Source organism: Siniperca chuatsi, linkage group LG10 (genome assembly GCF_020085105.1).
Source record: "Siniperca chuatsi isolate FFG_IHB_CAS linkage group LG10, ASM2008510v1, whole genome shotgun sequence".
NCBI classification, from domain to species: Eukaryota; Metazoa; Chordata; class Actinopteri; order Centrarchiformes; family Sinipercidae; genus Siniperca; species Siniperca chuatsi.
Window position 1 is genome coordinate 11,706,796 of NC_058051.1, and position 17,874 is coordinate 11,724,669.

General features: G+C 38.3%; 1 protein-coding gene across 4 annotated transcripts; it reads right to left on the reverse strand.

The window, feature by feature from the left end:
- Positions 1-788: 788 nt before the first annotated feature.
- sgk2a (serum/glucocorticoid regulated kinase 2a) lies at positions 789-16,291 on the reverse strand. Of its 4 annotated transcripts, none has more exons than XM_044210404.1 (14): positions 16,048-16,291; positions 15,228-15,288; positions 14,100-14,167; positions 12,943-13,001; positions 12,561-12,618; positions 11,659-11,742; positions 9,229-9,360; positions 8,199-8,311; positions 7,966-8,002; positions 7,774-7,860; positions 7,125-7,220; positions 5,073-5,228; positions 4,556-4,645; positions 789-3,639 (listed from the first exon to the last, which is right to left on the reverse strand). In XM_044210404.1, exons 2-14 carry the CDS (start codon positions 15,280-15,282, stop codon positions 3,478-3,480), a joined length of 1,197 nt encoding a protein of 398 aa, XP_044066339.1. In that variant the 5' UTR covers positions 15,283-15,288; positions 16,048-16,291; the 3' UTR covers positions 789-3,477. The 4 variants fall into 4 exon arrangements, with proteins under 4 accessions (XP_044066339.1, XP_044066338.1, XP_044066341.1 ...); XM_044210403.1 differs by having other exon boundaries at positions 12,943-13,004; positions 16,048-16,290; XM_044210406.1 differs by lacking the exon at positions 15,228-15,288 and having other exon boundaries at positions 16,048-16,287.
- Between the last annotated feature and the right edge of the window lie 1,583 nt (positions 16,292-17,874).

Consider the following 17,874-nt stretch of genomic DNA (forward strand, 5'->3'; position numbering starts at 1 on the left):
CTGTAAAATACAGTGGAGTAGAAGTAGAAAGTAGAAAATGGAAATACTCAAGTAAAACATCATCACCCCCATCATATAAGCTGTGGGCAACACCCAATATCTGATTCAATATATAGCCAATAATGGCTTAATACACTCATCTAAATGTACCATGTAGATTCATAGTCTACCTGTAATCAAAATTCACTCATGTCATCACTAAAGAGTAGTGATTTTTGATGAAACGTAACATTTACAAGCTGATCATTGATTGGTTAATTACCAAAAACATTCTTTCTTTTATGCACACCTTTAATGGATCATCCCAATGAAATGCTGCTTTGGCAGCTGTTTGATTTATTAATTAAGTTTTCTATGCACACACACACACACACACACACACAAACACACACAGACACAGGCTTGGATTTTTGCTTCTGTTGGTATCAGCCCACTATGACTGCTAGCTACTGCTGGCGGCATGACATGACAGTCTTTAACGTCAACCTCTCTGTTTACAGGTCAGTCAGGGAATAACAGAATGGCACGCAGGGTTACAGTTTCAGAAGGCAAACGGCGAACAAGGAGGGTCAGAGCAGCATTTGTCAGGGTGATTTTCCATTACTGATTTAGACCATTTAGAAGAAGAAATTAAAGCTGTCTTTCATGGAAATAAACAGTTTTTTCCCTGTGAGTGTATTTGGTGTCATAGAAAAGCATCTGATACAGTATTCGGTGAATTTAAAACTTTGAACAAAACCAACAGAAGTTTTTAAAGGAAGAAAATAGGAATATGCTATGTTCAGGAATTGGAAGAGAAGAGCTGCTTTAATATTGGATTTACAAACAAGTATGTAGATTATATCTAAATGAGATAATAAAAATAAAATACAAGGACATCAGATGTGCAAGTGTATCACCCATCTCTGCCAATGTCAAGTACCATCAGTCACCAACTTCATTTCCAAGGCAGAGAGGAACTTCATGGTTTACACTGATTTAATTACATTACTACAGTACATAATCCTATTGCAAAGCTGCTACTGTATATTTTACAGATGTTACATACAGTATTTTCGATATAACTGTTTTAGCATGTATCATGAAACAAAACTAATCAATATCACTGACTGCTATCGACAATCTAAAAAAAATCTCCAGACAAACACATTTTGAGGAGTTTCCCAGTTACAATACAGTCCACAAAATAACACAGTCCACAAAATAAACAGGCATAATATGTACACTGCGGTGTAGTTGACTGACATTTTAAAAAGGTGCTACATGGAGCATTTTTTAACATCAGCGCATTAACTACAAATTAATTTTGACTCTTTGACATAATTGCCATAAACAAACAAGGCCACTGTTGTGAGGACTGAGAGCTTTCACACCAGTTGCATTACACACCGTGTTATATATTATATCACTGTTATTATTATTTGTAGCAGTTTTTTCATCTTTGCTTCTTTGGTCACATGTTTTCTTTTGATCTTTTATCATCAGTCTGTCATTCATAAACTTCTGCAGACTGAAAGTTTTAGCTCTCTTTGCACTGGAAGATCAGTACCATCTTGTTTTAAGTAGTAAGAAAAGTGAACTTTTGTGTACTTTATAACAGCGATTACAAAGTGCAGTTTGGAAAACTGATGCTGCACTGGAATCTATCTGCCTTTGTGCCAGCAATGAAGCAGTTTCCCTATAAAATCTGGCCCTGTAGAACAGTGTAAAAACAGTGTTAAAGCCAGTAGAGGCTGCCAGTTATCTCAGCAGTGGACTGTTTTCCTTGTCTCAATGTGACAAAAGCGTAAATTGTGTATTGATAACTGATATTAAAATTCTAAACATTGCATTGTTGAAGTGGTAGAATTATTTTCAACTTTTTCTAATGGGTTTGTGTGAGACAATTCTTTTAAAAATTAAACTGCCTTTTTCATTTAGTTTTCTGGATGTCATCCCCTGTTTCAAAGCACTGGTGAACCCAGAGGTTATTATGTTCATGTTCACATAAGAAATAGGTTCATTCAGATCTGTTTTCTATAAAAATTTGATTAATGAGACAGACAACACCAAGGGCTCTATATTCCTGCAGGCATGAAGTCAGCACAAGGGAAAAGACAGTTTTTATGATGCAAGTCTATTTTTTGCGTCTGCGCCTGTTTGATAATTTCCTGGCACCAAATGAATGTGTTTGCGCCAAGGTGGGAGGAGAGGCGCAGCTGAGGCTATGTTTATGCTGATTTGGCAGCGCAGTGCAATTTTGGTGCTCATTTTGGCACAAAAACCTGCTCAAAACACCTCTTATCGCAAACGCAGAGCGATTTTTGTGGCTTTACTTGGCAGAGGCGCATCCACACAGACCTTTCCAAAATCCACCTTTCATGTATGTTAAGTTTTTCCTCTTCCCGTTTGCTACACTTTTTTCATCTAGGCTACTGCAGATTGATGTTGTACAATTTTTAATGTGACTGAGAAAGATTCTCACCAATATCCTCACATGAGAGAACACAGTTTAAATGTTTTATTAATTAACCTGTATTCATTGTTTACACAACTCTAACCAGCTGCGCCGATATTTCAGCAGCTCAGCTTCACCTGTTCACCTGCATATTTTGGTTGGTGTATATTCATATTTGGAACGTTGTATATTTTTCATTTTTGGACTTCAGGTGCTTCATGGATATTAATATTTTTTCTCTCTCAGAGACCTCAGCCTTTCCCTCTGTTTCACCTGTTGCTGCTTTTAAAAGGGATGAGAGGAGCTCATGTGATTGGCCATTACTGAAGCTCGCCCCTGAGTCCGCATTCCTCCAGCTAATAATCTATTCAGCCTATCTTCCACGTTTAGCCCAGCTGTGCCTGGTTTCCGCCAATGTTTGTCTCACCAAATTAGCTAAATTTTGCTCACGTCCATTTGTGTTTGCACCTGGAGATTTTGCTTGTGTTTGCGTCTGTGCCCTATTTCAGGAAAATAGAGCCCTAAGTCTGGATGTACACAGGAAGTCACCGTTGTGTTTCTCTTTTCTTTTTAAACAGACACAATACAGCATGATAATGTGTATAAAATAATTAAAATAAAACATCTTTTGTGTAAATTCAGCCTCACATGCTCTTCATTACATTGCAAATGAATGTAATAAAGATAATTGGCTCTGCATCTTAAAGATGCTCCTACTTCGTGCGAGCCCTGTATATTTGGTAACACATTCATGTCAATTCTTGCTATCTCTCTAAGAACAGAACTGGGACTTACAGGCAAAAAGTTTAACATATTTTACCCTTAAATGTCTCCATGGCAGGCATGCTCCCTTTCTGCTACACCCTCAAGAGGAACAATTTGGAAATCCCTGCAGTAGTCAAACATGATTGATGCAATGTGGGATTTCTGCAATGGTACATGAGGAGCACTTATTTTCATGAGATCTTAACTCAAAAGAGGTATGATCACTCTATTAAATCAATCATCCTGTTCAAACATTTGAACAGTTAACTCCTGCCTCACAGAAAGCTGTCCTCACTGGCGACAAAGGAGAATCCATTGAAGGCATTGTTGGAGCTGGAGCTGGTGCTGGCATTGAACTCTGGGGTCCGACTCACAGAGTTAGGAACCATTTCTCTGGTGAACTCTGGATCAATATGCTGAGTGTCAGCTGGGCCTCTCTGAAAGATGAAACAATTTATATAAGTGATAATGCTTGACAAGGTGTCCTCATATATGAAAATAATAGATACAGTGGAGGTGAAGTTCGCTCTGGCAGGTTATTTATTTTCTATAACAAAATACGTCAGGATGCACTATCACGCTAGTGGCTAGTATTAGTATTGCTATAGTTACATGCAGGTTCATATACTGTGCACACTGATTTAGGACAATGCTTAAACTGGTAACCAGAACTATGTTTGAGGTCTCCGTTTATACATATTTAATGGAAACCCATCAGCCAATCAGAAGCAAATATTTTCTGTTGCTATGGTACTATAAATAATAGTAACTAAGCTTAGAAGCCAGTTGCATTCGATACACAAGCCGCATGTGAATGTCAACCCCAAGAAAAATCCTCTTGATGCATGTAAGTGATGTTTCTTACGTGAGGATTAGTTAGATTTCCAGCTACAAAACGTCAAAAAATGCTATTGACAGAAAATCCAAGGAAAAACACTGCAGAAGAATTTCTATTGGGGCTTTATGACAAACATTATAAGAGGTGAGGGACGATTTGAGATATTTTTAAAAATTGAACAAGTCAAAGGAATTAGCTTGGATTAAAATTTAAGTAAATAATATGAAGCCTTATAAAAAGGTTGAACTTGTGAATTGCCGTCACCTGCATATTTAAGAAAATATTTAAAGTGACTGAGATTTAGAAAAGAATACAAGAGGGGGTTTTGTTGGCTGATGCCACTGGAAAATCTGTGGAAGTTAAATGATTGTAGAGAAGATATTTGAGAAGCTACACAGATGTCTAGATGGGCACACACAGCTGACAAAAGAGCATGCAGGAACAGACTAAACATGTAAAAGCGTAAAAGACATGAGCAGTTACAGTCCACAGACAGGCAGCCTGAAACAACTCACCACATTAGGGTTATAAGGAGGAGTGATTCTCTTGTGGTAAAGGTCGTCCCAGTTGATTGGAGAAAAAAAGGTGTGGTTCTTTATTTCTAACTATAAATAAAAGAAAGAAGTTATACATGTGTTTTCCATTCCTCCTATTAAGAATTCAGACACATTTATGAGGACAAACTGGCACTCCAATAATGGTTTGTACAATTATTATGCTGTTTTAAACTATGAGAAAGAGCGTATAAAAAAGGTGGTGTCATCTTGGTCATCTTTTACATTTTCTTGGAGGGACTGGGTGCAGATCTGTTCTCAGAAAAGGTCCAAACCCCTTTTAAAGATGTTTAATACTGTTAGGGGCTAGTTTCCCAAACATGGAATAAACCTAATCCTCCACTAAAGCAAACTTTAATGGAGTAGTCCTTTGAAAAACATCCTTTGTCTAAGACTAGGCTTATTTCTTGTCTGGGAAACCATCTGTTTAATGTGCAGCAACAGTTGAAAGACATTTTTTGTAACGCAACACACTCACAAAGTCGGCGATGGCCCCAAGGCGTCTGTGCTGGTCCTTCTGCAGAAGACCCACCAGCAGAGAACAGACGGCCTCAGACTTCCCTGGAGGCAGTGGCAGCGACTTGTGAAGGATCCCATCGTACATTTCACCAACGTCACGGCTGTAGAAAGGAGGCTGAAGCAGAGGGATGGGTACAAACATCATTAGTATAAAATGATACAATACAATTTAACATACAGTATTTTATATATTATATATATATATATATATATATATATATATAAAAAAACTTCGTCCTTCACCCTCCGCGGGTGGTCTCATCCTTCGAGCTCGGGTCCTCTACCAGAGGCCTGGGAGCTTGAGGGTTCTGCGCAGTATCTTTGCTGTTCCCAGTACTGCGCTCTTCTGGACCGAGATGTCTGGTGTTCTTCCAGGGATCTGCTTCCCGGGTCCCCCGTGTGAAAGTCCTGTGACTTACCAATTGAGCTATCCAGCGCTCATATATATATATATATATATATATATATATATATATATATATATATATATATATATATATATATATATATATATATATATATATATATATATATATATATGTGCTGCACAGGAGCAGGCCCTGAGCACCAGAGCAATAGAGGCCCAGATCTACCACACCAGACAAGACCCAAGGTGTAGGCTGTGCAAAGAGGCCCCTGAGACAATCCAGCACATAACTGCAGGGTGTAAGATGCTGGCAGGAAAAGCATTCATGGAGCGCCATAACCAAGTAGCTGGCATAGTGTACAGGAACATCTGCACGGTGTATGGACTGGAAACCCCGAGGTCAAAGTGGGAAACACCTCCAAAGGTGGTAGAGAATGACCGAGCCAAGATCCTGTGGGACTTCCAGATCCAGACTGACAGAATGGTAATGGCGAACCAGCCTGACATCGTGGTGGTGGACAAACACCAGAGGAAAGCCGTTGTGGTTGACGTGGCAATACCAAGCAATGGCAACATCAGGAAAAAGGAACATGAGAAACTAGAGAAATACCAAGGGCTCAGAGAAGAGCTGGAGAAGGCTTGGAAGATGAAGGCGACAGTGGTGCCCGTGGTCATCGGAGCACTCGGGGCAGTGACCCCCAAACTGGAGGAGTGGCTACAGCAGATCCCTGGAAGAACACCAGACATCTCGGTCCACAAGAGTGCAGTACTAGGAACAGCGAAGATACTGCGCAGAACCCTCAAGCTCCCAGGCCTCTGGTAGAGGACCCGAGCTCGAAGGATGAGACCACCCGCGGGGGAGGGGAAGGACAAAGTTTTTATATATATATATATACACACACACACCAAATGTTTCACTAGATATGCCCATTTATAATGTAATGTAGCAGAAAATGTATGTTCACTATTCTTAGGACCATGACTCTGTAGTGTTTATCTTGTCTTCATTGTTCATGGCTACTATCAGGGATATACAAGTTGTATTTTAGATTTGTGTGTGCCTTCATGACCTGGGAGTTATACAAATTCATATACAAATACATAAATGCAAAATAGACATATCTTACATGTGTAAACAAGACATAGATTCTACAGCCATGCTAGCGACTCTGCGAGACTGTACTTTAATCTAAATGCTAACATAAGTATGCTAACATGCTCACAATTACAATACAAATATTTAGTAGATACAGTAATGTTTACCATGTCACAATTAGTTTAACATGTTAGCATGCTAACATTTGCTAATTAGCACTAAACACAAAGTACAGCTGAGGCTGATGGGGATGTGATAAACTGTTCTAGTATTTAGTCATAAACCAAAGTATTGGATACATTTAAATTTTGAACTGATGGTGGCGCTATAGGAAATATTAAGTGATTACCAAGTGACTGCAATTCATCCTGAGGGGAACATGACATTTCACTTAAAACCACAAATGTCAACCTGTTGGTTGGATAACCAAAGTCGGTTGGATACATATATATGTACTGTATACATATATATGTATTGATTGTACTGTATTGTAGACTAATATGTAGATGCTTCCAAAAGGACAACGTACAAATCAGTCACACACATACCAGGCTGTATATCATCTCATAGAGCACTGCTCCCAGACACCACCAGTCCACTGTTCTGTCATATGGTTCCTTACGAAGAACCTCTGGTGCCAAGTACTGCAGACAGAGAGACAGATAGAAAAAGAGGGAAAAGGAAAGAGAGAAAAATGTAGAATGGAGGAGGTAGAGAAATGAAAGAAGAGAAAGAGGAAGACAAGACTGTAAACCTCACGGGCAAATCCTCTTTCTACAACTGGCTTTTTTAATGGCCGGCTGTGGCTTAGTGGTAGAGCGGGTCGTCCACCAATCAGAAGATTGACGGCTCGATCCCAGCTTCCCCCAGCCCACATGTCAAAGTGTCCTTGGGCAAGACACTGAACCCCAATTGGCTCCCTGTGTGACTGATTAGCATGTCATCAGTGTAGGAATGGGGTGAATGTGATATTTTGAGTGGTCACAAGACTAGAAAGAAAGAACCTACACTGCAAGTCAACAATTAAAACATTAAATATTGGGGGGTTGGCAGGTTAACAAGGGGGATGGAATTCTTCTGAAGTCACCTGTTAATTTGGAGTAAAAAAGCCTTCTACACTCCTAATCATGTATGATATACATTATGTTGTATGACAGATAAGTTCTTTCTCTGTTTATATGTATATTTTTTACTCACTTCTGGAGTCCCACAGAAAGTCGAGGTGGTTCCCTCCGGCTCTACACCTTCTTTGCACAAACCAAAATCTGTCAGCACCACATGGCCCTGCACACAAAACACAAGCAGGAACTTATATTTACATTTCAGTTAAACTAGTATAATTATAATTAGTTGAAGTTTACAGAAACAAATGTGTCAAATCTGACTCACCTGAGAGTCTAAGAGAATATTCTCTGGCTTCAGATCTCTGCAATAGACAAGAACAAGCACATTATCAAGACAGAAAGTAAAAATACATCATATGTTCATTTACTGTTTTGTGTTTTACAGTAAAAACCCTGAGCCTCTACAGTTTGGGTGTAATAGATAATGATTCATCCCAACTGAGGAGGATATTTCAATAAATAAAAGTGTGTGTTTCAGTGTGAGTCCGTCTGTCTGACCTGTAAACGATGTTGAGAGAGTGAAGATAGCCGATAGCGCTCGCTACCTCAGCTGTGTAGAACCTCGCTCTGGGCTCTGAGAAACACCTCTCTCTTTGCAGGTGGAAGAACAACTACAGAAAGACAGCAAGAGAGACAAATATGATATACAGAGGATGGATAGACAGAGCATGGAGAGAGAAATTAAAATGATATTAAAAAAAGGTCTGCTGGCTGCACGGCAACGAGCTGTGTCTGATTTTATTTGATATGCGCAAATAAAGGATTACTTATTAGGGCATTGTTACAGTGCAGCCTGCTGTGTTCCAGCTGAACAACAAGGAAACAAAATGTACAGGAATAAGATGATATAATGTTAAACCAGGTCTTACTCCAGTTCAATGACACTAATAGCCTTAAAAATGTATACAAACCTGGCACAATAAATAAAATCAAATACTATTCATAGTTTTAAAACTGTGTGTCCATGAATTTATTTTAGGAGATCATTAAATATGTTATGTGTAGTGTTTTTACATATCAAAGCAATAGTTTGATATTTTGGGAAATACACTTATTTGCTTTCTTGTCAAGAGTTACATGAGAGGATTGATACCACTCGCATGTCTGCACAGCTAGCAGCCAGTTAGCCTAGCTTAGCATAAAGACTGGAAGCAGGGGGAAACAGCTACCTTGGCTCTGTCCAATTATTAGTGACAGTTTGGTACAATTTTACAGATATACAAATGAGACCATAACTGAGAAAATTAGTAGCATTTTTCTGATGATAGCAGTATTTCCACTAATAATGTCTCTTCAAATAAACATGTGAATCCTGTTACTTCCTGTCTTCCAGGATGTTATTAATTGATCTATGTGTGGTCAAAGCAGTTTGTTTCATAAACCAGTTGATTAGATTTCACTGGAAATCTGACTATATGACAGACATTTGCTCCATTCCAAAGTCAATTTCTGACCATGTCCAATGAAGTCCTGATCTGAAAATAAAGTATTCTATGTTCATTTACTTATTTATTTAGTTTTCACATACCTCTCCCCCATTCACATAGTCAAGGACAAAGTAGAGCTTCTCTGGGGTCTGGAAGGAGTAGTGGAGCCGAACCAGAAATGGATGTTTCAGACTCTTCAGCAGCACATTTCTCTCTGCCATAATGTTCTTTTGCTAAAGAGAGAAAAGATAAAAATAAGTTGGGGATAGGTAGTTTGGGGAAAACAGGGGTCTGTTTGGATGGCGAACACACCTTTTTTTGCTGTCTTGTATTTTTTTTAATGTTTTTATATTGCCCTATGTTGCTTTTATGTTTTATGTAAAGCACTTTGAATTGCCTTGTTGTTGAAATGTGCTATTTAAATAAAACATGCCTTTCCTCGCCTTGCCTTCACTAAAAGACCTTAAATGAGACATTTTAGTACCCTGTAAAATGAGAAATGTGCATGTGGATGTCAGATGTTATGTGTGCCATTTTCACAGAATACATTTAAATCGTGGGCCCCAGGAAGATAGGGATCTAAATGAACAATAAACAATAAATAAAAGAGAGGAAGTGTGCAAGAATCTTAATTTGTTTTCCATGGGTGACTTCCTGGATCTTTCTCAACACTACCTGCAGTAAACAGAGTTGTTTTGATGCTGCATGTTCTGTATTTATCATATGGTTCATAGCTTACATCACATTGCTTGAAAGGCTCTCAGTCACTCTGTTGTTCCTATTCCTTTCTACTGTAAAACTGCAGTATCCTACGACTAAAAAAAGACAGCAATGACCCTGGTAAAAGTCTATCTTTGTATTCTTTGTAGATACACATTGTAAAAGGTTGTATAACCAGCTGAGTACAGTTAAGTGCAATGAGGATACCTGTTCAAGCTGAGGAAGCTTGTGTCTTCTGTTTATTTGGAGTAAAGTTACTGTGCACACATGCTTCTGGACAAAATAATTGTGTGAATGATTTCTTTTAATGCTGATGCTGTGTGGATGAGCCAGAGAGCTTGAGGGTGGAAACATTGATTAACTAGTAGGCCACCACTTGTTACACTTTACAGGTTTTCCTGTGTAAAATCACTGAGTTACACACCAAAATGACTGTAACATCCTTTTCAGCCAATGGTTTCACAGTGTGACCATTTTAGCAACTTGGATAGCGCAGAACAGAAGAAATTGGAAGATGAGAAGGAGGAGATATAGTGAGAAAGGGGGGTAAATATTTGTAATAGGAGTGAGAGTGTAACATGGAGAAGAGAAGAGAAGAGTCACAAGGGAAATGAGAAGGGACGAGTAGAATCACGAGGGAGTGGAGTATGAGGGGAAGATGATGAGACAAAGCAGTGTTGAAGCAGATGACCTGCAAAGAAGAGAAAACTACATCTGTTTCTATCCATGTTGGCATCACCTCCGGGCTGTGTGAGAGGAACTACAAAACTCTGATGTGGCCATTTAAAAGACATCAGAGTAAGATGGTGATGACTACATTAAAGCTAAATAATGGTCTAAATGTGGTTTCTCTTCCTCTCTGATGAGACGATGAGACCAAATGTCTAAGGGAAAAACTAAATCTGTCATTTTTTGGAGAGAAATTGAAAATGAAGTAAACTGCAGTATAATTAGCCAGTGAGCGAGGAACAAATGTGCCGTGAAACTCACATTTGTGAAACTCCATGTGCATGACATCTAGGACTAAGAAGTCCTAGATGTTTTGATTGATGTTTTTATAAAGTTACAGAAAGACTAAAAGAGAAGAATGAAACAGACCGGCCATCACATCACTAAAAACCACTTAACACTTCAGCAGAAGCAAACACTCCAAATAAAAGGAAGACAAGTGTGTTTGATCAGATATTCTCATAGTGTTGTCAGACAAACACAGAAGTGGCTTAGTTTATTTTCTGGGTGTTATAAAATCTGTCCTTTGTACAGAACAAGTTGTAGATTAGATAAGATTCAGATCATGTTGCTGGGTCAAAACACTGTTTACTAATAACACACACACACACACACACACATTTTCCTCGCTTTTTTTCCACCTTCATGTACTTTAGCCTGGCACATCAGAATACTGTATAGTTCAAAATACATTTATCTATTTTGATTTCCTGCTAATAATCTTTCTAAAAATGATGCTTAATCACTTAAGACATCATATTGAGGGTTTGTAGTTAAGTTTGTACTAATTAATATGTTTAAAGGCAGCATTATATCCATATTTTTCAAAATAGTTTGATCTGAGGGGATTTAAATAAAAAGTTTAATATTTGAGCCGGATCGAGTCAAAAATGGTGTGCCTCTGAAAATCAATACTCTCCTTTAATGATTTTTAAGATGAAGGTTTCAAGCATTAGAACTTAAGTGAAGTTTGCATTAGTGTGGATGCTGGGTTCATAATAGACTTTTAAAAATTGTAAAGCCAGAAAGGAACATCTGTCATTAAAAATGGGCAAGCATGTCAGAAAAACTTAGGGCAGCACCTCTTTTTTCTTCAAGATGACTTTCTTTTGCAGCACTTTGACGGCGTAGAATTTGTTGTCGGCTTTGAGCTTGGCGAGCAGGACCTGCATGAAGGTTTGTTTGTTAGTGGTTTGTTTAGTAAACAGTCTGCGCCACCATCTCGACACTGCTGTCAGGACATTACATCAAACCCCTCTGAGAACCGCGCACACAACACAGATATGTGATCTGTGGAAACAGATGATACTGAGAAATCTGAGAAGTGTGTTGATACAAAGAAAGAAAAGGTCTGACATAGCCCTGCAGCCAGTAAAAATATTATTAACATTACTTTTATGTAGAAAGACCAACCTGCCGACAAAGGAAAGTAATCACATTAAGAATTTATTGTATTCCTTCGTGAAACACTGCTCTGCTGCAGTTTTATTTTCTAGTATTCTGCTGTTCCATTGACTAGATGATGTTCAGGTAACCTTGACAGGCCACAGTGGACTGTAAAGTTAATGATTCATGAAGCAGGCAGCACATTTTGATCAGACAGTAGTCAGCTGGTAGACTCTCTCTGACCCTGTCTGCAATGTCAGCAACAGCTCACTATCTCTCTCTCTCTCTCTCTTTCTAATTCTCTCTCTTCTGTTTAACAAGGTCAGTACAATAAAGTCGCTGCTGCTAACTGGTTGCACAGAGAGTAACTCTTAATCTATATGACCCATCTATTAATTCCTGCAACAGGGTCTACTATTTGATGTCATTAATGTCATGTCACAGAGACAGAGTCTAGTTTAAGTTACTTTCACTGAGGAGTCCCTGCTGGTGAATATGTGACCTGAATGAGTAACAATAAGGAAACTGCTGAAAGGAAAAACACAAGATAAATTCAACAACAAAGAGATAGATAAATAATTAATTGTTTCAGTGTTACCTTTCCAAAGGTCCCTTTGCCAATGACAGCCAAGAAGTCAAAGTCAGTGGGCCTGGCACTGAAAAAAGACAGAGAGTAATCCATTAAATGTATTGCACTGTTTGGCAAGCATAATTATACAATAACCTCTGACACACTTTATTTGTAATAGCTTACAAATGGTGGAAAAGCCACGAAATACAGTATATAAATCATTAGATTCTGTTTGTGGGATTTTTTACTGAATTGAGTCTCAAGACTTTCTGAAAATATTTTCACTGAAAATACACTTTTCACAAAGACAGTACTAGTATATTTTTTGGTAGCTGTATGTCTTAGTGAAAAACTCTACTGTGACATTAAGGAGATCTACATGTTTGTCAGTGAGAGCAGAGCTACTGACTGTGGGTTTGCTGAAGGTCCCAAGTTGACATCATCATGAGGAGAGGAGGATGGCGACCGCTGCTGGAGGACAAATAACCACAAAAAGTCAGCAAAAGAAAGAAAACCACACTTTACATTCATTTGCCTAAATAAATATAATAAGTAAAAAAACATGAATAAGCTGTGTTTAAAAACTTTCATTCACTTGCGCCATTCAGCATCAGCATCACTCAACATAATTGAGTCCATGTTCACAGTAAAGCGATCAAAAATGCTATTTCCAGGTGAAAACATGGCATTGTGTCCACCTATCATTATATCATCATTTTCGGGTTGTAGTTGTACGTCCACACAAAACAATAGGAAAATAGCAAAGTATCTTTTTTCCCCTGTTTTGGTTGGCAAATAACAACACAACATTATTGTGCATTACAACAATCATATGGTTAGGAGTGGGACAGACACAGGCAAGTTACTTCTCTTTGTCTAAGAGTCTGTGTTTTCAGAAAAAAAAAAAGCATAATTTTTGGGTGTGAAAATCTCTTGGCCTCTCGGGGATTGAAAACCAAAACTTAGTGAACAGATATGCATGACATAGCTGGGAGAAAAACAGTCCAGAGAAAAATCTAGTGGGCACCATAATCATTTAATTAGAGCATATTAAACAAACGCATTCATCCTTTTGATTTGGAGACAAAATGGTCTCCAAAAACTGATAACACAGGAACAGTGGCAACAAAAAGCAAAGACTATTTAGCCTGAAGATAAAAACATGATCTGAGTCACGTTGCCTCATATTGCATGATCACTGTATAATTATAGAGCATCTGATGAAAACATCTCACTGTTAGAGATCATCTGTAGCGTAGAGTCAAAAAATTTGTATTTTTTGACTCTACGCTACCCAACTCGATCATACTGTAGCTGCCATGTCATGAAATCATGTTGGGTGAACTACAACACAAACAACCACATAAACCCCAGATCTCCCGGATGTATTTCTTATAATATTTTGCTCACAGACATTTGTTAAACAAACAAATGTTTGTTTTTTTTAAATGGAATTGAAACTTGGCTGTAGGCAGATCTTGTGGCCCCAAATGAAATTAAGTAAAAGCATCAGACAAACATAAAAGAGTGATTCTCTGACAGGTACAAAGACCAAAATAAACTCACATTACAGTGTGCCATGGCTATTATCCATTCCACTCCCACTGGAGATCCAGCATCAGTGTTTGACAGACCTGTGAGAGGAGAGGAGAGGAGATATTGAGGGTCACGGGGTCAGCAGCTGTGCAGGTCGCAACTGTGGTGAACAGTTTGGGATTCAAGCTATTAACCCTTTATCCTTTCAACCTTTTCTCATTTCACAGATAAGATTTCCTCTCATGAGTTCAGACTAAGAAGAAGCTTCCATTGTGTGTGTGTGTTTGTTTACTAATCAACTGCTGACCTCAGTATGACAACATGAGAATCCAGAGGAGCTGGTAGTTCTAGTTTGTAAGGGACAAGATGCTGGATCAATAGAAATACAATGACGGACATTGTGTATATATTCTGTGTGTGTGTGTGTGTCTGTGTGTGTGTGTGTGTGTGTGTGAGAGAGAGAGAGAGAGAGAGAGAGAGAGTGTAGGCATTGTATCAGCGAACATGTTTACATATTGTTGGGTCATTCTCATATCTGTCGAAACATACGGGATGACCAAGGTCTCACACACGCACACACAGAAATGAAACAAAAGTCCCAATTATACTAGTTATTTTTTTCTTCAGGAGTTTATCTATTTATAGGCGTAAAGACGATGGAGGTGCCAAATTTGACGTTTTTTCCATCAGATTGCTTTTTTGTGATGCACAGACATTTGAAGGGCACGCAGATCTACATTCAATCAAACCAGATGCACCAACAAAAATATCCTGCAGAAATTAAAAGTTTTTTCCCAAATTTAGCTGTCTATCTGCTGAAAAACGCTGACAATCAAAGCAAGAAAAGATCACGCATACTAATAACTTTAGGAGGTTAATAACTATCTGGAGAACTTAATGTCAAAATATCAGATTTAAAAACAAATATAAGCATCTTTAGTTTTAACTCCTTGGCAAAAAAGCATGATCTAACACTGACCGAGTCCCATTTTGGACTAAACACTTTATCACTTGAGTCAAAAGCTGAGCTGTGCTTTCAACGATGTATTTTCCCCATTGTAAATTAATCTACATGTTATTGCTAACTTCTTACTGTTCCCTAAGAAAAAAACTCCATGAATTAAGGCCTCACAATCTGCTGTGCAAAATATATATTACTTGAAATTGTCCATTTTACCAAGATGTACCCATGTTTATGGCAGTTTTTCCACATTGATATCTACATGAAGAAAACATATGTGATTGACATATTGAATAGGAAACAGGGCAAAGACGGACTGGAGTCACATGTAATTCAATCAACAATGTGAATGGAAAATGCAATACATATGCAAAGCATTCTTGTTTTTTCTTTTGCAGTTTGGATAAGTGACTTACTGCAAGATAAAAATCAAATCCGCCTCCTGAATAGACTGAAGTCAAGGTGAATTAATCTGAGACCTTGCAGCAAAGGATTAATAATAAATAAGGGCACAGAGGGATACAAAGAGGACATGTCTGCAGGTATTTAAAATGATCATGCACTTGACAATTATATATTTATATAACTTTTTTTTAATAACACTGATCTTCCACAGGCAAGTAAAGGTCCCACTTTTGCCAACAACACTCAGGGAAAACTTTCAGAGGCAAACAGCTGCTCTCTCACCAAAGGTTTATTCCTCAGAACGGGCAGGAGATTCTGAACCACCAAATCATCCTAAACTCCAAAAATCTGTCACTCTGCATAGGTTAATAGTGATATCATGGGGAGATCAATAACCTAAGGTCACTATAAACTCAGTAAGTATCTCAGATATTATGTCTGTTCCACCAATACCATAGCAGCACAATAAGGTTATAACTGACCCCTTTAAGAACAATACAACACTGATTAGGAGAAAAGTGAGAATCTACAAATATCCTGGCTATTTAGGAATAAACTAGCACTATACAGATAATCTGGGTTATCAGTGTGAAATCAATACAGTTTGCTCACCTGTGTGCAGAGGATGAGGAGATCAGTGTGCAGGCAGTGTCCTCTGTTCAGGACACTGAGGAGGCTCACAGCTGATCTGAGGTCAGTTTTTGTTATTTTAGACGGTCATGAAGGAAGGTCGACTTCAAGAGAGTGAATCATTGATGAAAAGTTACAGAGCTAAAAAATGAGGCGGAGCAAGGCTTCAGTCTTCCAGTGACTGTGTGTATATGTGCGTTGGAAACAGGAGGGTTGGCTGTCCAGACTTCAAAAGATAGAACTTCCGGACTTCAGTTTCAAAATAAGACAAGTTGCCTTTATATATTTTTTTTTTACCAAAGTTAGTAGAAAGCTCGTATTTTTTGTATAAATAAATCTTTTGTGCACAGAGAATGATTATGAAATATATTTACTACTGTAACTAATGTAATGTTTGTGAGACACTGCTAATTCTTGACAACAACATTGATTTGCTCAGCACTACATTAAAGAAATTGTTCAACATTTTGGGAGATAAGATTATTCTCTTTCTTTCCAAGAATTAGATTAGATGATACCACATCTGTGTTTTTAGTATAAAGCTGGAGCATGGGGGCAATTAGCCTAGCTTAGCATAAAGACTAAAACCATGTTGCAGCAACTTTAGAGGTGTTAATAGCCATGTTTTTGAACTTCGGACAGAGCCAGGAAAGCTGTTTTTCTGTGCTGGGTTAATTCCCTCCTCCCTCAAACTCTGTAGTTAATGCACAGACATGACAGTGGTATCAACTTTCACATCTAACCCTCTGAAAGAAAGCAAATAAAGATCATACTACCTGACATAACATATAGGCAGCCCATTTTTGTAAAACTAGACATGTGGCCTACCTCAGTAGGACAATAAGTTCAGGCTAATCATGTGTTTCAACTTACCCAAAGGGAAGCCATGAACATCATGAGCTAGCTGACAACACTTCTCATACAAGCTATGTAGCCACATTAGTTTATAGGCTAAAAAATACAGGTTGCAACTCACCCTGCCATCATCATCATTTTACATGAGCAGCTTTATAGGTTTACTTAAGAAATTTACTTCTACTTAGTTCATTTGAACTCCTACTGGAGTAATTTTACTTAAAGATCTCCTCCAGACATGTTTGAAGACATATAAAAGTGCTCTTGTTTAAATAATAATCTGTCTGGTGTGGTTTTTGCACAAAAAAGTTCAATTAACTAGTTAGAAACTCCCTTTTCCTCATAAAAAAAAAATCCAGAATCTGTCAATAAATGCAAATATTTTTTATTTCAAAAGTTTAACTGCTGGACACAAGAGGTCTCCTACTTGACTGAAAACAATCTCAGTACATGCGTGCTGGAGATTTCAGGTTTCCATGTCACACTGTATATTGAATATAATTGGCTTTCAAACTAGGAGGACTTTAAAAAACATTTTAGCATTTTCCACTCCTGCAAATTTGCATAATTTTATTTTGAAAGCAACTGAGCAGGAGTGTCTCCAGTCTCCTTAGCACCCTCCTTCCAAAGGATAAAATATAAGACCTGCACACCTGCTCCTCCTTCTTGTATGAAACATTTACCACCCAACAGTCAATTGAGTACTTTCATTTTGCTGTATCTGGCTGCAGCAGCAGGTTATCAGCTACACTTGTTTTTCTGGCCTCTGCAGTGGAACAAGATAAGCCGTGAAAGCAGAAAGGGCATGAAGGGAGTTGTCACCACCACAGCCAACTGTTGATGACATATGGGGATGTGATATAAGCAAAGTAAGTTATTAATCAACAGTACAACACACCTGCACAAGCACAGGAAATGCTGTGTAATCCCTCCAATAAGACAAGAGACAGTGGC

Excerpts from the sequence above, each read along its gene's own strand:
- sgk2a (XM_044210403.1), bottom strand. The coding sequence starts at position 15,282 with ATGTGGAAAAACTGCCATAAACATGGGTACATCTTGGTAAAATGGACA. Across the intron at positions 11,743-12,560 it reads GCAAAGGGACCTTTGGAAAG|GTCCTGCTCGCCAAGCTCAA; the intron begins GTAACACTGAAA and ends ACCTTCATGCAG. Across the intron at positions 5,229-7,124 it reads ATGAGATGATATACAGCCTG|CCTCCTTTCTACAGCCGTGA; the intron begins GTATGTGTGTGA and ends CCTCTGCTTCAG.